Source organism: Anabrus simplex, chromosome 7, assembly GCF_040414725.1.
Source record: "Anabrus simplex isolate iqAnaSimp1 chromosome 7, ASM4041472v1, whole genome shotgun sequence".
Classification (NCBI taxonomy): Eukaryota; Metazoa; Arthropoda; class Insecta; order Orthoptera; family Tettigoniidae; genus Anabrus; species Anabrus simplex.
In genome coordinates, this window is record NC_090271.1 from 229,437,686 (window position 1) to 229,459,240 (window position 21,555).

The 21,555-nt window shown below is 37.2% G+C and overlaps 1 protein-coding gene across 3 annotated transcripts in view; it reads right to left on the reverse strand.

Moving 5' to 3' along the window:
* The window catches only part of vari (MAGUK p55 subfamily member vari), a 331,137-nt gene that overhangs the window by 27,862 nt on the left and 281,720 nt on the right, over window positions 1-21,555 (reverse strand). For all 3 annotated transcript variants that reach the window (XM_067150876.2, XM_067150875.2, XM_067150877.2), the window contains one exon: window positions 9,395-9,605. In XM_067150876.2, coding sequence (XP_067006977.1) covers window positions 9,395-9,605 — 211 coding nt within the window. The remainder of the gene's footprint in view (window positions 1-9,394; window positions 9,606-21,555) is intronic.

The window sequence follows — 21,555 nt, forward strand, 5'->3', positions numbered from 1 at the left end:
GCTTTGCCGCTTATATGTAACTGCTTCCTTTATACCCCCAAGGTATTGCCAACCAAGATATTTTATTTACCTATTGTCTCTGGTGTTTGTTTTCAGGAAGAAGCCGACCTCATTCATGGACTTATTACATGTGCTGTATGGGGATATCCGTTAACACCTGGAGACATCAGAATTTTGGTGAAGGATTATCTAGAAGAGAGGAAAAAACAATTTCCATCTTCAAAGATAATGTGCCTGTAGCAGACTGGCTCAAAAGTTTTACTGACAGACATCGAGATTTATCGTTTTGCTTTGCGGAAAATATCAAACGTGCTAGAGCCTCCGTAGGATCAGCAGAAATTGGTGAATATTTTGACAACTTACAAACAGCACTGGATGGAATTCCTCCAGAAAACATTATAAACTACGATGAAACTAATTTTGTAGATGATCCGGGTAAAGTTAAAGTGATTGTAAAAAGAGGAAGTAAACACCCTGAGAGGATTACTGACTCATCAAAGAGTGGAACTTCTGTCATGTTGGCAGGAACAGGCTCAGGAAAGTTGTTGCCTCCATATGTGCTCTATCGAGCCAAACATTTGTACCCAGGCTGGATGGAAGGTGGTGTCACTGGTGCTCATTATAACAGAAATGAAAGTGGTTGGTTTGATATGGTCATTTTTGAGGAATGGTTTTCTACTATTTGCCTGCCGTATCTCAAGAAGTTACCTGGTAAAAAAGTAATAATAGGTGACAATCTGTCCAGCCATCTGTCAATGGAAGTAATCAGTGTGAGAATAACAATATATCGTTTGCATTCCTGCCTCCAAATTCAACTCATCTAACACAGCCATTGGATGTTGCACTTTTCTGTCCACTTAAAATGTCTTGGAGGAAACATCTGAACAAATGGAAGAATAAGAATAGAGGAACCCTACGTAAAACAAAGTTTTCAAGGCGGCCCTGGAGGATATGAGGATGAAAGGTTGAAAACTACCCTGAAATCTGGCTTCAGAGCTGCAGGACTTTGTCCTCTAAATAGAGATGCTGTCCTAAAAAGACTTCCTGCCTTTACCGAAAATCAGAGTTCGGAAAAGTCATGGAGCGAATCATTCACGGATCTCCTGAAGACATCTCGATTAGGAGAGAATAATAATTCCAGATTCAAAGGAAAACAACTGAATAAGAGGTCTGGATGAAGTGTAACCACAAACCACATATCAGAGCAACCCCAAGACGAACAGGAGGAGCTTGAAGGAAATGATGAACTTTGCAGCCAAGGAGAGAGAATTTCAACTGAAGACAGGGCAGCAAGTTTGTAAAAGCAAGTAGATGGGACTGATGATTATGAAGTAGGAAACTTTGTACTTGTAAAATTTTCCAAGGACAAAATTCAGCGATTTTATATTGGAGAAGTTAAAGAAACTTGAGAGCACTTGGTAGTGAAGTTTTTGAGGAAGAAAGCTGGAAAGGATGTGTACTTCACTTTCCCAGTTATTGATGATGAATGTGACATCCAGAAAGATGATATTGTGAGGAATTTGGAAGTTCGGGATCCAGTCAGACGTGGGCGATACAAATTCAAGAGCTTAATTGACAGGCCAGATATATTTTAATGTAGACGCCAGTGTATTGTGAGAACAATCCAAAAAATTTTATTTTTCAACTTGTATCTTTCTTCATACATTGGACTCAAGAGAATATGATTTTGCTATCTTCATTATCTTTCATGCCAGTAAAATTAGTTACGTAATATAATACATAATTTTTATATCATTGAATGCTTATAGATTTAAGTTAAATAAACTTGTTTCTTCTTTGGGGAAAATGTGAGTTGTTTGGAAATATCTTGTAAATTTGATCACTATATGTCTGTTTTACCCTGAATGGTTTTAATTTACATGTAATAAATATCATTTCTGGTCCGTATTGATGATATTTGATTAGAATAATAACAGTTAGTTATTTATTAAATTGACCACCTAATCAATACTAAGTTGGAGGAAACTTCGTTTGTCAGGCAAATGCCAGGGTTGTACCTTAATTAAGGCCACGGCCGCTTCCTTCCACTTCCTAGGCCTTTCCTATCCCATCGTTGCCATAAGACATATCTGTGTTGGTGCGACGTAAAGCAAATAGCAAAAAAAAAAAAAGTTTGTTTGTTGAGTTATTTACACGGTGGCCGAAGTTACACCAAAACACGGGGTAACTCCGGCTGCTTTTTCGATAATCATAATTCATTACTGAGTTATAATTACTATTATGTACATACATAACAATGAAGAAAAAATACGGCAGAACTTATAATATTTTTTTCAGAAAATTCCATATATTTTCAAAATACACGAAAAAGTGGCTGAAGTACATATAAAGTACGGTACATATAAAACTTAATAATGATGTTTTAAAAAATATATATATGACATACCATAGGAAGGGCTGGATTATCCTCATGCTCAGGATAAAAAAACATATACCATATATGACATACCATAGGAAGGGCTGGATTATCCTCATGCTCAGGATAAAAAATATATACTATATATGGCATACCATAGGAAGGGCTGGATTATCCTCATGCTCAGGATAAAAAATATATACCGTATATGGCATACCATAGGAAGGGCTGGATTATCCTCATGCTCAGGATTAAAAAAATATATACCGTATATGGCATACCATAGGAAGGGCTGGGTTATCCTCATGCTCAGGATAAAAAATATATACCGTATATGACATACCATAGGAAGGGCTGGATTATCCTTATGCTGAGGATAAAAAATATATACCTTATATGACATACCATAGGAAGGGCTGGATTATCCTCATGCCCAGGATAAAAAATATATACCTTATATGGCATACCATAGGAAAGGCTGGATTATCCTCATGCTCAGGATAAAAAATATATATCATATATGGCATACCATAGGAAGGGCTGGATTATCCTCAGGCTCAGGATAAAAAATACCGTATTTCACGGCATAATCGTCGCACTTTTTATACCAAAATTTTCGAAAAAAATTGTAGGGTGCGACCATTATACAATGAATATTTAATACCAGTATTTGTATTACTCAAAAAATGTATTTATAACTAAATTGTATTTGATACAAATTTAAGATGCACGTAATACTCGCGTTTATACATCAAAATAATTAAAATAGTCTAAAACAAAATTCATAATTTTTCGCAACAATTCGGCGAACGTTTTTCCAACCTGAAAATAAAAATGAACGTATTAAGTTAATTTGTCATTAATTTGAGTATTAAAGTTAAAATATTACACTTGCAAAAAATTATCGCTTTGTTGTGAAATGCGGACTTACCGGTACGCAATTTATTCCAAATCTTCAGTGTCGCTATCGCAGGTTTCGCTATCTGATGCGCCGTCCTCGCCTCTGTTAATACCAGTATCAGATTCTTCGTCTCCCTGCCACACTGCGTCATCTTCGGAACCGTCTAGTGCATTCGAAATCCCAGTCCTTTTGAAGCTCTTGGAGACTAGTTCAGGTGGTATAAGATCCCAACTCTTCTTCACCCACGAGCATAACAAGTCCAAGGGTGGAAGCCTGATATTTCCGGCGGGCGTCAATTGCTGATCGCCGCTCATCATCCACTCGTTGTAAAATCGACGTAAGTGGTCTTTAAAGGGTTTATTAACACATACGTCTAGTGGCTGCAAAGCAGATGTTAGGCCACCAGGAATGACTATCTGTCGTGTCTTATTTGTAGTGAGAATTTGCTTCACTTCGTTCACGAGGTGACCCCGGAAACTATCTAAAACAAGCAGAGCTGGTTGTTTTAGTAGTGCACCTGGTCTTCTATTCCACACAGTTTTAACCCAGTCCAGCATGAGTTCTACGTCCATCCAAACCTTTGGTTGCACTCGTACATGAACTCCACGGGGAAACTGTATATTCTTAGGCATCGTTTTCCTCTTGAAAATGATGTAAGGCGGCAACTTTCTCCCGTCAGCTGTAATGGCTAGCATTGCCGTGCATCGCAACATCTCACTACCGCTGGTTTTCATTAATACACTCCGTGATCCTTTTAGCGCAATAGTGCTGTTGCGAGGCATATCAAAAAAGATTGGAGTCTGATCGGCATTACCGATTTGAGAAAGGAAGTACGAAGTTTCCTTGCACAAACGTATGACAAATCGGTGAAAATTTACAATCTTGTCCGTGTAATCAGCAGGCAACTTTTGGCTTAGTGTTGTTCTCCTTCGCACTGACAGATTGTGTCGTCGCATGAACCCCTTAATCCACCCATGAGTCGCCTTAAACTGAGTTACCGGTATGTTGTGTTTGCGCGCTACCTCCTGTCCCTTAATTTGTAACATTTCATATGATACACTGCAGCCATTGTTACGTATTTCACTGACGTACCTAAACACTTCTTCGTCAATTATAAGAAACTTCCCTATTTTAGGACCTCTAAACGCGCGTCTAGAAGGGTTTGTGCTTTTTAGCTTGTTTTTTACTTTCCGCCAGTCATGCACCAACTTTTCACTCACATAAAATTTTCTTTCTGCAGCTCTGTTCCCGTGCTGTTCAGCGAAGGCAATTACGCTTAGCTTGAAGCCCGCAGAATAGTTTCTATATTTACCCATAATCGCTTATAAATGCTTCACACGTTAATGTTTTGCGATATAAATGACTTTCCGTAATTGTTCACTATTAAAACAAATTATTTCTGCAAACACCCAAAACACAAATTAAAAACTTAAATTCTCACGCACACATGTCTACAGTAATCACGTAAATCTGAAACAAATAAATGCATCTGTGATCTGTCCATTCCAGAGCAGCCGTTACTGTTAGGCAGCAAAGAAGCATGCAACAATTTATCAGTTTAGCTCGTTGGTTGCGACACACTACTCTGCTTGTGCAAAGCTCGCAAACCGGAGCTCTAGCTAGCGCGGTGTAGATCTACTGTATAGTTGACTGTATTCCGAGACGTCAGTAACAAACATTCATTTTTTTCAATTTCTTTTAAACATACGGTAATTAGGTTAATATTTCTTCCCAGTTATTGATGATTTTACATTACATTACTGACGAGTTTATAAAATAAAACTTTAATAGCATTGGATAATAATTATTTTGACTGCTTGGATAAAAGTTTTCATCCCATGCCCGGACACTTATGACGTAGTAGTAAGATAAGAGTCTAGCGATGACAACTGAGACATCGTAAATAATTCGGCTGAATAATTCCGTGGAAATCTGCATTATCGTCTTGGATTTCACTTCGTGCGCAATAACACAAGAGCCGGCCCCATGGTGTAGGGGTAGTGTGCTTGCCTCTTACACGGAGGCCTCGGGTTCAATTCACGGCCGGGTCAGGGAATTTTACCTGTATCTGAGGGCTGGTTCGAGGTCCATTCAACCTACCTAGCCGGTATTTCCTGGCGACGTTGCCGATAAGCGATAACTTACAGCCTTACGTATTTCAAATGGGAACTCATAATATGTAGGTGGTGAATAAATAGTACACTGTCTCGCGACCACGTTGTCAAACTGCCGATAGCCTACCGGTAATCATAATATGTAGGTGGTGAATAAATAGTACACTGTCTCGCGACCACGTTGTCAAACTGCCGATAGTCTACCGGTAAGCCATGTGTCGTACATATACCGGTATTATTTATTTATACGTTGTGCAACATGTCACAAACGTGACTGTGTTGTCAAATTGCCCATAAACCATACATGTATTTAAATTGCGCATTCATGTGCAACTTACGTTGCAGTTCCATTTACCTTTTAATCAGATTAGTGAACAAAATTTGGATGTGCGACGATTACGTAATTAAAGGTTTAAAGTCCGATTTTTGTATTGAAAATAAAGGATGCGACGATTACGCGGTGGCGACGATTATGCCGTGAAATACGGTACATACCATATATGACATACCATAGGAAGGGCTGGATTATTCTCATGCTCAGGATGATCCAGCCCTTCCTATGATATGTCATATATTTTTTACATCATTATTTAAGTTTTATATGTATTGTGTGCATACTTTTACACTTGTTTTTTCTTTTTTCTTCTTTTATAGTTCATCTCAACAGGGCTCTATTTTAACTGTTTTAAAACTCAATGTGACAACACACTCATGTAAAATTAAATATTTCAAAAATAATTTCAACACTGACATAGAGTACAAAAACCGGTTTTGAAATAAAATTTAGTGTGCTGATACGACTGTTTATGATTAATTATAATAATAAGTACCACCATCAGCACTGTTAATAAGATGGCTTTCATGTTTTATAATGATTATAACGTAACCATATCTTCGTGAAAACAGAAGTGCCCAATGAGTCATTAATGAGACCCCACCCTTCTGTCTATGTTGGTATTTCATAATTACATTGAAATATGCAGTGTGTTGTCAACATAGTCCAGTTAAAACATATTTATGTGAAATCTTTGCAAATAATTGTAAAAAATATTCTGGACATCAGTGAATTTAAGATATTTTACATGATGCTCAAACAATTTTTAATTTTTTTTATATGTTCATACCTCCATGATATGCATACATATTGAAATGAAAACAAACCTGCAATGAAAACTAAACTACTGTACTTCTTTGCAACAATTTACCTCTCAGCGTGGGACAACTTTCACTGCCTGGCTACCCTGTGCTACGGGAGGAGTATAGCACCAAGCATGCTATGAGTGCAGGCTTTTAGTTAATCGGGCGTAAATGACAAGCGGTTCAATGAATTCTACCAAAATGTTCAGTATGCTATGAGTGCATAAACACACAAACAGCATAATTTACTGGAATTACCTAAGGTCAATGAAGTGGTGGAATCTTCTGATGCTTTCAAATCTAACAAGAGATATGGCTAAATCAAATATAGGAGTAGCTAGTACCCTTTATTTCCTTTGAGAAATAAGACCCCAGTACAGGTTTCTGTATTATGCTCATTAACATACACAATGCAAAAACTACATACATTTTCTCCACAGTAACCAGTAAACATTCATCTACCCTCAACTGGAATGGAAATAACATACTGTGTGACCGCATATAATGTTGAGCATAAATATCTGCCTACACTACTATCATCTTTACGAACACAACAGTAGAAAAAACTAAAAAATTTTCACACAGGATATAAGCAGTTCTTTGCAGCATTCTGAGACCTATAATCTGCCATAAACATTTCCTTTTGCCTTCTGTAATCATCTATGTCTTCTCACACAAACCCACCATCAATAACATTAGGCCGTTTTCCCGTGTATCAAAAGTAACATCAATGTCACGATCACTGCTTTCACTCCCCTAGTACTTGTTTAATGAGACTAAATTTTCTGCATCATTGTTCGGTAAAACATCATTAATTTTCGAATCTGCGATCACAAGAAAACGTTTAGCTGTCATGATGTTAACAACAGAACTTGTTGGTTTTTCAGACACAATATATCATATGTAATCAATAAAAACTCTTTAGATATATGCATCAAATGAAAGATCGATGCTTCATCTATAGATATATCTTATTACATTGGTAATAGTTCAAGAACTATTTGCCAGATAGAAGCACAAAGCAGAAGCTGCTACGCACGTGCATTGTACGTCACTCCACGACACAGAGCGTTGAGGAGTCTGCATGCAGTGTATGGCACTCCACGCTGAGTGGTTAAGAATTGAAAGAAGTCATTGCCACCCCTGTCCGACTCATTGGCTGAACGGTCAGCATACTGGCCTTCGGTTCAGAGGGTACCGGGTTCGATTCCCAGCTGGGTTGGGGATTTAAATCTTCATTGGTTAATTCCAGTAGCCCGGGGGCTGGGTGTTTGTACTGTCTCCAACATCCCTGTAACTCACACACCACACAAAACACTATCCTCCACCACAATAACACGCAGTTAACCTACACATGGCAGATGCCACCCGCCCTCATCGGAGGGTCTGCCTTACAAGGGCTGCACTTGGCTAGAAATAGCCACACAAAATTATTATTATATTACTGCCACCCTTCGCATGGATAACAGCTTCACAACACCTTCTTATACTTATGAAATGGGGCTGCATGTTCACTTGAGACAGACATCTTCCAGGGCTTGTAGTGTTTGGAGTGGTAGATTTCTTGCTCAAATGCATTGCTTGTTCGATCGGATTCATATCAGGACTTCTGGATAGCCACTCCATTTGTTGCATGTGGTGCTCTTGAAGGAATATCCAAACGATGATGGCATCATGAGCTCTAACATTATCATGCATGAATATACAGTGTTTTCTCCAAGTTGCCTCACGTGAGGAAACATGTGGTACCAAGATCTCATGAATATACCATCGGACAGTTAAGGATCCATTGAAAATGATCAGGACATCGGTTTTCGTGTCAAGACTTATGCTAGCCCACACCATAATAGACGCAACTCCATAACCAATGGTGGATTGTACAGCTGTCAGATAATCGCTCCCCACATCATCTCCAGACATTTGGATGACCATATGAATGATATAAGATCAAACGGGATTCATCCAAGAACAGCACAGAACACCAGTGTCTTAGTTGCCAGTGTAGATGATCTCTAGCAAAATGCAGTCTCCTGCCACAATGTACTAATCTGTCCAGTGCTGAGCTGTTTGTTGGGATCTTAAATTGGCCTCTCGAAGCCTGTTTCTGACTGTTTGGTCACTAACTTGCACTCCAGAAGCCTGCTGTAGGTCCACCTGCAGTGCTCTTGCTGTAACTTGGCGGTTTTGGAGAGCTTGTAGATGCACAATACAACTCTGCCCTGGAACTGTTTTCCTATGGCGGCTTGTGCCAGGGCACCTGGCAACACTTCCAGTTTCCTGGAAACATTTCCACAGATACCAAATTGTATTCTGAACAACTTCAAGCATTCTGGCAATGTACCTCTGTGAGTAGCCTTCTTGAAGCAGTGTAAGTGCACAAGTGGCTTCATTCAATGACAACTGCCTTTCCCATTGCCTACCTTGGTCCGCAAACTCAGCCATGACTTGTAAAGACTACATTCTGCACAGACCAACCTTTGCATACACACTGAATCGAGGCACTCATACTTTTCAACTGACACCGACACCTCCCCAACATCCGGATGACAATGGAGCCCTGTGGTTTATAAACAGGACATGTTATTGCCATAACTGTCCAATTTCCATCCCACTATGCATTCATACAATGTAGTAAAGAACACCTAGAGAAGAGACCAAATATATTTTTTGAGCAATGTAAATTTACATTAAACAACCTCCTCCTCTGCAAAATAGTTTAAGGATTTCTTTGTGTACTAACAACCATTAGTCTGACTAAAGTAACCTGAAAATCCTATTCACAGTATTCATTAGAGACAAAAATGTATTCCACTGCAATTCATTACAGACAAAAGAGTGTTCCATGGTAAAACTGGCACAACTCACAAGGGACAACACCACCAAACTTCTCTGGATCACTGTTGATCAGCCGGTTCTTCAGTGTTCTTCTGCCAACTCCCTGAGAGCCTATCAAAGCCAGAGTTCTCCTCTTGAAAGGTGGCATGCGTGTTACCTCTTCATACAGCAATAACTCAGCTTTATCAAATTCCGCATTTGTTTTCGAACGGTACATGGTCTTGCGTTTCTTCCTTGATATCTGAAAGAAAGTCACATTTCATTTCATACACACAAATTTTAATAGTAATATGGACTATTGATGATGTTTATATACCATATAAAATCCCGAATACCAGCCACACTATTTTTCAAATATATTGCTTCTGAATATCAGGTAAGTGTCATATTCAAGCCTTTCATATTGAGATTTCATTATACACTGTTCTGTATAAGCATTAAAGCGGCAACAGGCGTTTCATTTCATGTGACTTGGCAATGGCTGAAATTAAAATATTTTGGAATGCTTTGAGAAATTTTCCACCTTTACAATATTATAAATTGTTTATTCTATTAAGAATAATAAAGTTAAGGGGATATATTTTGTCTCCTATTTAGAGACATCTTCAACCATAGAAATTTGGAACAAAACCAAATTACAAAGATATACATACATTTTAAAACTGAGTTAAAACAATATTAAAATGTTCTTTCCATGTAAACATATCTTAATATGTACACGATTATCACTGAAGTCTTTTTGCTAGTTGCTTTATGTTGCACCGACACAGATAGATCTTATGGCGACGATGGGACAGGAAAGGGCTGGGAGTGGGAAGGAAGCAGCCGTGGCCTTAATTAAGGTACAGCCCCAGCAAATGCCTGGTATGAAAATGGGAAACCACAGAAAACCATCTTCAGGGCTGCCAACAGTGGGGTTCAAACCCACTATCTCCCGGATGCAAGCTCACAGCTGTGCGCTCCTAACCGCACGGCCAACTCGCCCGGTCACTGAAGTCTTTGGTAACAGATTAGTCATACAGATAAACAGTCGAATGTGCCACTATGGAGCACTATTAAATCTAAAGTAAATATGTGTTTAAGATTAAATTGAACGTGACATTGGAATGGGTTTTTTTCTTCACAAGTTGTATTTTAAGTGTAAAACATTATTTCAAGTCCTTTGCTTTATAGATTAAAAAAAGGCCCCTGTGGAGCAATGATATGTGTTAGATAGACAATAAAAAAAATCCAGATAAATACCCTGCCTTTGAAATTAAAAATACTTTGGATTGTTCCAACTGATATTATTAGAGTACTTTTATAGTTGCCGAGTTGAAGTACATTAAAATGCCAGTCTTAACACATAGGTAAACAAGCTGCAACTTACCATATTTAATTAAAATGTATTGGGTTTCCTTGGAGAACATTATTGTTTAATCAGACTACAATCCAGGAGGGAAACTTCTCTCAAAAGTTGTTGTTATTATTACTTGAAGTTGGCATCTTGGGCTTAATAGTTGAATTGGTGACTTCATGCATTGAAAAATGAAGGTGTTAGAAATTCCCACTGAAGCTTATTAAAGGCTTAAACGAAACAAGAAAATGTGAAAAATTAAAGAATGTCGAAAGAGAATTGAAATTATTTGTGCGAATTGGAAAAGATGCATATTTCAAAGTACCTGTTCCCTCGCCGGTCTTCCTGTCGGGTGGTCAGTTTGTCGACAGCATTATGTTAGACTGAGATCAGCTGCGGCATGTGGAAAGCATTTGGCCAGAGGTAGGATTGGGTTGAGGGGAATATGGTCGAGGGGAGGAAGTAGGGAAACTGTGTATATCTGCTATGGTCGCAAGTTTTGCACATTACAAAAAATGTTTTGATAATTTCCTAAAAAATATTAGGATTTTTCTGTTATTTCATTCAAACTGCCATTTGGATTGTTTTGTTGATCAATGTGGATAAAAATATTCTGGTAAATATTCAACCATATAAAAAATGGCTAAGTCCTGTTCTATTGTTTAAATAAATGGTTGAAATCGGACATATGGGTGCTCAACTCATGGTTGAGAATCTGTTGTGTTTTTACCATTAATATGTTCCTGATAGCAAGTGAGAAAACTCCACCCAGTCCGACCTATGTAACTAGCTTGGGATTGTATGTATCTCGACTTATAAACTCCAAAATTTGTACATTTTGTGTAAATTGATCTTGCAAAACCAAAATTTTACTGGAAGGCAAAATGATGCACTATTTTGGATGAGACTGAGGAGAGTTGAAATTATTTCTAAACACAATTTGGAAGATTATAAAATGATATTGGGAGAATGTGTAGAAATTCTATTTTTAGCAGTCATCAGCAGAGCTTCAAAACTATTGCTTAATTATTTGACATTGTTATGGAAGCATCAAGGTGGCATTAAAAAAAAAAAAATCCATCCATCCATCCACACACCCACCCGACTTACACGACAACATTTCTAGCACTTGAGCTGCGATAAATAGCACAGTCATCTGAAAGCATAACCTTAGCACGGCTCACTGCATTTGGAAATTTAGTTAACAAAGCACGGGATGCTAAAATGCGCTTATGCCGGTCTCTATCCGATAACTCATTTACAAACATTGGTCAAAAAAGTTGAACTTAGGGTCCTTTTTAATGTAATCTTGCATTGCTGTCCTCGGAATACCGAGTTACGAAGCACATTTACACATCGACTTCATAGGAGATTGTTCAACCGAAGTACAGACACCAGCACGTTTCTTCTCGTATCTTCTTCCTTCCACTCTGCGGCCTGTCTTTAACACTGCCCGAGGCAAAAGCATGTCTGTCCCAATCGATAAGTGTTGCTTTTCGCAGTGGAGCCTTATTAAATCTTTCCTGGAATGCTCCCATAATCTGTCTCATTGCCTGCCCTGTGTGTTGTCGTTCGTGCACCCACACACTTGTTACTAACCGTTCCTCAACAGTGTAACTCTTACCGCTCACATCTGCCATGGCTTCACACTAACACTCGACTGCAACAATATGTATTCCAACAATTAATAAGAAGTAATATAGCTACCAACCTGCATAAATAACATAGCATAAATCTGTATATTACAAAAATTGATGAAATCTAAAGTCAGTCAGTACGGCCATTCTATCCGGTCGATTTCCTTCTTTTTTTTTTTTTTTACTGAAAGGTATTCATGCACAGATTTGTCATCAGGCACTATAAATTACTTAACTTTCGCCTTCCTCAAATTATTTGATTTTTTCAATTTTTTTGTCTCTTTGAAGCTATCATATCTTTGGCTCTAATTGAGGTACAGAGTTCGTTTCGACCTAAGAACACTCAGTGGATCAAGATCTTTCATTTCAGCTCTTAACTATTCAAATTGGTTGATTCTGAGGAAAGTTATGAGTGCACATTCAATTTGACGTCCCATTTCTTCAACATTTTGTTCTCATTGAAGCAATTAAATCTTTCGTTCTAACTGAGGTACACAGTTCGTTTTGGTCTAAAAACACTCAGTGGATCAAGTGCTTTCTTTTGAGGTAATAACTACTTAAATTGCTAGATTCTGAGAAAAGTTATGAGTACATTTGTCTCCATGACGAAGATCTTTCAAGGACTTTTCAACAATTCAGCGCGTAGTGTTGTTCCAAGGAACGTTTAATTCAATTTCTTTGTGTGATGTATTTTCATTTTTTTTGTTGTCATAATATTACATTCTATTACTGCAGCAGATCATGTGCTTTATTTCATTAAGTCGGAACTTTGCAAATACATCCGTGAGGAGGGTAACGAACAACACCATACTTTGCACATTGCGGGCGGAGCCAGCGGGATACTGCTAATCTGTATTGTGCCATTTCACCGTTCTATAATTGCAACAGTAGGAACAAAAATGGCGTTCCAACCCTTAAAAGGTCAATGTGAAAGCAACTAACATCGGTACGAGCCGAAATGATAATCTTTTAAACTGGTAGTCACCGAAAGAACCATTCTTAGAAGGCTGTGAGAAAAGAACGACAGAAGCGGATTATTTAAACTAATTATTAAAAAAAAGAGACTTCCATTAGAACACTAGACACAATTCAGCACTACGGCAAATAAGACGGAGTCGAGTAAAGAAACAAGCCAACTTATCTGTTTCCAAGATCAACTATTGACGGAGAATAAAATCCGCGGCAGCCCGCTCAACGTCAACTGTATAAATTGAAATAACTGCGCGAAATTTAAAGACCTACAAAAAGGAATCTTCAGGTCTGGTACAACTAATACGTCATGGCTGGACTTGGAAGCTTTATATTTTGTCTGATACTGCACATCGTAGAAAGCAGAATCCAACTAGCTGTCAAGTGCATTCCTAAGAAGCACGGAAAAATTACATTCGTCCAGTAAGCGAGAGAATTGACAAATAGTAGCACAGTTAGAACTGTTATAGCTAAACTAGACGGCCCAGAGCACATTTATTCTAATATCACTGACAGTACGAAATGAAGATAAATTGCAGCATGTCAACATTAACTAATGCATTGTATTATTCTGTTCCTGACGTACTAGAGACCACTATGATATTCTAAAAGACCAAGGCAGAGACTACTCCGACTATGGTGGCGCTTTACGAGATTGATGACCCAGGAGGATCGGAAATCAGCTGAGAAGACGAGATGGACCCGATTACCTAAAGCAGAACCATGGAGCGAGGCCTACCATTCCCGATGACCAACAGCGAGATGGCAAACAGGGCCCAATAAGCAAAGTTAAGTCCCCTATGAGTCGTTTTTCGTAAGTAGAAACTTTTACTTTTTGGCTATGTGTGATATGATTTGTGACATTGTGCGTGCGTATATAATATTGAAGTGTAATTACATGGAAGTAGGTATTCATCTGAAGTTACTGTTAATCCCATATATAGGCGTAAAATACCAGTGAAAGCCGTTCGTAAATTTATCAATGTGGTGCGAGAGAAAGTGATAGATATTTTTAATCTTTATCAGTGAAGTGTTAGAGTATAATATGAATGTTAATATACATGTGTGATGGCTTTATCGAAATAACAAGCTTGGAGATCGTATTTAGGGAATGTTTACGACGAAGTATAGTAGTACAGCTTAGTATTGTGATACACTTTTCTTTGATACTATGACGGTAAGGATAATGTTTTTATATGTGTAGGTTATGGCACATATGTAGCGTATTTAATGAGATGAGTGCTTGAGATGCACTAATATGAATGTTACGTGATATTTGAAGTGATAAATGGTGAATCAAGTAATAATATAAGTGGATGTTAAGTTGTGATGGTGATAGTTATTGTTATTTGAAAAGTTGGTCATAGTAGTCTTCTAAGAGATGATAGTATGTGTAAATTGCGCATGCTAAGGTATATATTGAAACGTACTGTTTTCAATTGCTGTTTGTATTCCCAAATACATAAATAGGTTAGGATACGATCTCAATGCCATCAATACAGAGTTATTTGAGTATGTAGGATCATCAGATGAGCCAAGAGGCTAATAACGTTAATAATTAGGTCTTCATTGAGTTATTTATGACCATTTTCAAGCACTCTCACACATGGTAACCTAATTCATAATTTTATGGGAGTAATTTGACACATCACGGGTGACTTAGTCATTCATATATGGATTTTTAGATGAAGGTAGAGTCTTCTAATATGCCAATTTTTCCACTTATGGTATAATGTGTTAAAAAGTTAATTAAATACACTTGGCAATGCTACATTCAGCCAGATACGCACTTAAATTGAATTTCAACCATGGATTAAGATAATAATTGAGTGAATTAACCACATAAGCCTTATGATAGAATTAATTTGAAATCAATTACGACTTAGAGTGGACCTGAATTTGCTTATATGGAGATCAGACCCTATGAAATATGAAACATACCTACAAATTTTCAAACTTATGAGTTAACTGAAGTCCTCAGAAAACAGACATTGCTTTCCCATACGATTTTCTACTGTGTATGGACACAGATGTTAAGTTTTAGCAAAGTGACATTTGTTTCACCAGTTATATGTGAATTAAAGGTTAAATGATAGAATTTTTGGTAACTTTGAGGAGCAATTCAGCTCAGTGAGAAGAGATTCCAGATCTTAATTAATTATTTATTTGGTTATTTTCACTGCGTTTTACATTCTATTTTGAAACTATAATCTGAAAAGATGTATATAGTAGGGAGTGTAATTTTCTTTTCATTTTTAACCAATTGGATGCATCTAATTATTTCAATTATATTTAATATGTTTCATTTGATTTATATATTTTAATTTTTCTTTTTCATTTGATTTCTACGAACATTGCCTAACTAAGACTTAGTATTTCAACAGGCCAGAATTAATGAATCGATGATTAAGGCCTGGATTTCAACTACTGGATACGGGTTTTCCAAACCTATTTTTCTTTATTTCAACGTAATTGCAACTGATGGAGATGCTTATAGCATTATGAAACTGTCTGCGTTGTACAAGGCAATCTTTTAACGACATCTTACATGACGTTTACTTGATACTTAGATTGAATAGTCAATAAAAGCTGAGTAGTGAAACTATATAATTCTTTTAATGCCTACTTAGTATAAGAACTAGATATAAGACTGCACTGAATCACTTTCTGATTGCGATTTCGTTAGCAACACGTACGAATCACTTGAAATATCGTAGTAACCTGAAATTTGCGATTAATTACGGCGACATGCGAGTATGGTATCCGACTGATAGCGTGTTGGAGACGTCCTTCAGCGTAGGTTGAGATTTACCATAGGCCATCGGCGTACTTTCTCAAGCGGAACCCACAACCCAGCAACATTAATCAGATAGAATTATTTATTAAGAGCTAGTCTGGAACTCATGTATCCTCACCTGGATGCGGGAACGGTGCAGTATATTTAAAAAATTTATGAAAACTAAAGTCAGTCAGTCCGGCCATTCTATCCGGTCGATTTCCTTAATTTTTATTTTAACTTAAAGGTATTCATGCACAAATTTGTCATCAGGTACTATAAATCACTTAACTTCCACCTTCCTCAAATTATTTCATTTTTTCAATTTTTTGAATATTTAAAGCTATCATGTCTTTGGTTCTAATTGAGGTACGGATTTCGTTTCGGCCTAAGAACACTCAGTGGATCAGGTTCTTTCATTTCAGCAGGTTCTTTACTCTTAACTATTCAAATTGGTTCATTCTGAGCAAAGTTATGAATGCACATTAAATTTGACGTCTCATTTCTTCAACATTTTTTCTCATTGAACCAATCATATCTTTCGTTCTAATTGAGGTACGCAGTTCGTTTTGGTCTAAAACCGCTCATTGGATCAAGCGCTTTCTTTTGAGGTAATAATTTCTTAAATTGCTAGATTCTGAGAAAAGTTATGAGTACATTTGTCTCCATGACGAAGATCTTTGAAGGACTTTTTAATAGTTCGGCGTGTAGTGTTGTTCCAAGGAACGTTTAATTTAATTTCATTGCGTAATGTATTTTCAGGTGTTTTCTTGACACAAAATTACATTCTATTACCGCAGCAGATCACGTGCTTTATTTCATTAAGTCAGAATTTTGCAAATACATCTGTGAGGATAGTAACAAACAACACCATACATTGTACATTGCGGGCGGAGCCAGCGGGAAACTGCTAGTAATATTTGATACTAAACAGTTAGACGGAAACGGGGACTTCTCGCCCACCCTGTACATGTGTAATATAATGTAACTCATGGTATCAGGATAAGAATACATTAGCACTTAAATCATCTTTGTAATGTGTTTTTAGATTGGTTCCAAGATTAGAAAATACAGTAAAGTTTGGCCCTCCACCATTACTGAAATATCAAGTCGGACTTAAGCACTAATGTAAAAAAAAAAGGCTAGCATTATTGTACTACCAGTACTTTAAAAACAAATTATTCTATGATCTGTCTATATGAATTCTTAAGCTGGCTTTTGTGGCCTAATTTTTCAGAAAAAAATAAAATAAATAAATAAATAAATAAATAAATAAATAAATAAATAAATAAATAAATAAATAAATAAATAAATAAATAAATAAATAAATAAATAAAAATCAATCAAATGAAATAATAACAATAATAATAATAATAATAATAATAATAATAATAATAATAATAATAATAATAATAATAATAATGGATAATATATTATGTTACAGTATATTATTATATTCCGGTCTAGAAAGCCAAGAATAACGACCGAGAGGATTTGTCGTTTTGACCACACGACACCTCATTATCTGCAGGCCTTCGGGCTGAGCAGCGGTCGCTTGGTAGGCCAAGGCCCTTCAAGGGCTGTAGTGCCATGGGAAGAAGAAGAAGAAGAAGAAGAAGAATATTATATTATAATACTAGCTGATGTACCCGTGCTTTGCTATGGAATTCTACACTGTATACAGAATTGTAGGTTAAGTAGTGCATGCGTTGTGAGTAAGATTGTATTAAACTCCATAGCTCTTAACGTTACCCAAGAAATGCGATGGGGAAATCACCACATGTCTTTTCTCACGTGAAGACTGGATTAGGGAATTTTCAGTGCAATGGCAGGTCCTCTTGCCTACTATCAGCAAATACAGTAGAGACAATACGCGACACTCAGCGAGATATCGAGGGACAGCTATCAGAGCTCTCTCTAGTGGGTAGTCCTGAGAACTACCGATTCTGTCATAAGAGCACGTGTATTTGTGTGTGAAGTTTTTGGTGTTATTTATGCGTTTTCAGTGATTTGACATAATTAAATAGTAGCGTGTGTCATTCCTTGATATCTCCTCTCAACATGAGGGGAAAGGTATGTGCTGTGTTTGGCTGCAGTAACTATGAAGTAGAGAAGAATGCGCGGTCTTTCTCTGGCTTCTCTCGTGACAAGAAAATGTAAGTAATATTGTGTTTGCATATATATTCTTCGAGTGACAACGAAATTTTTATAGTACTTCATAATCTTCTGACCTGTTCGACCCATATTTTAACAGGCTTAAAATATAATACGCATATTTTATTATATAGTGCAGCAGTTAACCTTCAATACCGATGTGTTGTTGTAGGTATGATCTGTGGATTTTGAAATGTCACAGAAGTGATTTGGATAAGGTGTACGAGAAAGAAGGGACGTTACACTTATGTAAGAATTATAAGATCTGTTCAGATCATTTCCAGGCCAGCAACTTTAGAAATCCTCGACTATACAGCCAAGGGTATGTTACATTTTTACTCTAATTGTACGTAAATATTCCTCAAAGCATCACTATCGACGACATTTTCATACTTTTCTTTCTTTTATCCCTCTTCTCAGATTAAAGCCATGATTTTATAGATTTTCTTTCTGTTAATAGGCTTCATGTTAAGAGGAAAATTGTCCAGCTTTTAAATGTTAATTCATTGCATCATGTGTGTAATGAACGTGCCGATATTTTTATTGACAAGTGTCTTAATGTGATGAAAAATGTTTTTTAAATGAGAAAAAAGACAAATCTAACCGTAAAAGTTCAGGCAGGAATGCTAAAGCAAACAAAGTAATGCATAAATGAAAGATCAAGCCATTTCACAGCAGTCCATTTCACATCTTGTTTATATGTCTAATTTGAGTCTTTAAATAATGACCTTTTAAATAATTCTTCATTCATTTATCCAGAATTGCTTTAGCAACTTCGAAGTTAATATCTCAATAATACTTTCTTTCTAGACGTAATTTATTTATCCATTTTCGTATATGCATTTCCATTGATATTTGAATTTAGTGCGGCTTTTCAGGTCAAGTCACTAGGAGCGCCACCGTCTAATTGTCTCCCATTTTAATAAGGCTAAATCCGTGTCACTTATTGTCTCTACTGTATTTGCTATCAGTCACCATCAAGTTGGGGAGTTTTCATTATGATGGTAGGCCCACTTGCCTACTGCCAATCAGAATCGAGTTGGACAGTTTTCATTATAATGGCAGACACTCACTCTCCACCTGTCTTTTTACATCCTCAGAAAGACTGTCTGTAATTTTTCCAACTGAAGTCAACACAGGTCATTACAATAATGTCAATAAGAATATGGCAATTAAAAGCAATGCTATCCTAAGAAATACTCAATGAAATGAATAACCACACATTTTCTCACTTTAAACGGACAGTATTACGCTGATATAGATGTTGATTCCCATAGGGAACCTGAAATATTTATCCCGAATAAGTAAATTTATAATACCAATATAAATGGTCCATTATTATACATTATAAATTTTCCAGCTAACTCATTCCTGGTTGCTAGCGTTTCACCCCCGTGTGATAAGTTGGGCTCATCAGTTGGTACACAGCACAACCACCAAGATGCATGGCTAGTGCATACCGTGGAGGCCACTGCGTAGGCTACTTGATGAACCAGTGTGTTACGTACCAGTAACATCAGAAACCAGAGGAATGGCATGCTAAAGAAGAGAGTTTATCTAACTCCTCAGCTATTTGCCGCCAATTTTTTTTTTTTTTTTGCTAGGGGCTTTACGTCGCACCGACACAGATAGGTCTTATGACGACGATGAGATAGGAAAGGCTTAGGAGTTGGAAGGAAGCGGCCGTGGCCTTAATTAAGGTACAGCCCCAGCATTTGCCTGGTGTGAAAATAGGAAACCACGGAAAACCATTTTCAGGGCTGCCGATAGTGGGATTCGAACCTACTATCTCCCGGATGCACGCTCACAGCCGCGTGCCTCTACGCGCACAGCCGACTCGCCCGGTTCGCCAACATTCAGGCAGGCTGTTATACTTGGTACACAGCAGTAATCCCATCTATCGGAGATGAGTGGCAGCAAAAGACACACAGCACATCATAACAAACAAGGCTCAATGTAATGTTTATGCTGATCAATTATGAGCTTTCTGTATTATAGGCCTTCACATTTTTTTCTTCCAACTCTGTGACATTAGGGCATCTAATCTAAAGTGAGTCCTCCTTCCTTTCGCAACTCCCTCTTGTCTTATTCAGGCGATTGTCCCTTTACGATTTTTTTCAGTTTTATAAATATCTTCACAATTTTTATTGTCGATATGGACTGATGACCATGCATTTTTACACCTTAAGACAATCAAGACAAAATCCATCACCAGTTAGCACGATTGAACAATATTTCCATGTAAGCAATGCTCGGTGTTGATATGGACTAAACAACAAAAGTCTAAATTCATATAAATTCATGAATTCTCTTTTTATAGTCGTCCCCCTGTGGGTGGGGACGGTAGAATAACATCCACTGCCTGTTGTAAGAGGCAACTAAATGTGGCCCCAGGGGCTATGAACTTGGGAGAGTGTGTTGGTGACAACGGGGCCTTTAGCCGAGTCCTGGCATTGCTTCCACTTAGTTGTGTCAGGCTCCTCACTTTCATCTATCCTATCCAACCTCCCTTGGTCAACTATTGTCCTTTTCTAACCCCGACAATGTTACATATGGAGGCCTAGGGAGTCTTTCATTTTCATGCCTTTCATGTCCCTTGTCTTTCTTAGGCTGATACTTTCATTTATCAAAGTGTCAGACCCCTTCTATTTTTTCTCTCTCTGATTAGTGTTATATAGAGGATGGTTGCTTAGTTGTACTTCCTCATAAAACAATAATCTTGTCATAGTTGGTACGGTAAAACTGAATAAGACATAAATGATCAGAAATTTTATTCTCTATAACTTTTGTTATGTAGTACTTTTCGATAAACATAGTTATTTAAAAATTAAATTTTAGGTGCCTTCCCTTAAACTACAATTTCAACCAGGGTGAATAAAATTGTTTGTAGCATAGAGTGTAGTACCTTATTCCCCGACTTTACACACCAATTTTCATTAAATTCCATTTACCCATTTTTCTCGTGGTTCGGCATTGATATGGACTTAACAACGAAAATTGAAATTTACGAATATCTGTCATCATAGCCGGTACGGTAAAAATGTATAAGACATAAATGATCGGAAATTAAATTTTATATAACTCTAGTTATACAGTATTTATTGATAGGACCACTAATGACATAAATATTTGAGAATTACATTTTAGGCCTTCCCCTAAGCTACCATTTCACTCAGCGTGAATACAATTATTTATGGCATAGATTGTAGTTTATTTATTATTTAATCGTATGGTGATTTTATACAATATATATACAAGGCAAAACCAAACTTTAAAGTCCATCCTTCTCAGCCATTCAGTTAAACCGGGTATGAGAGCG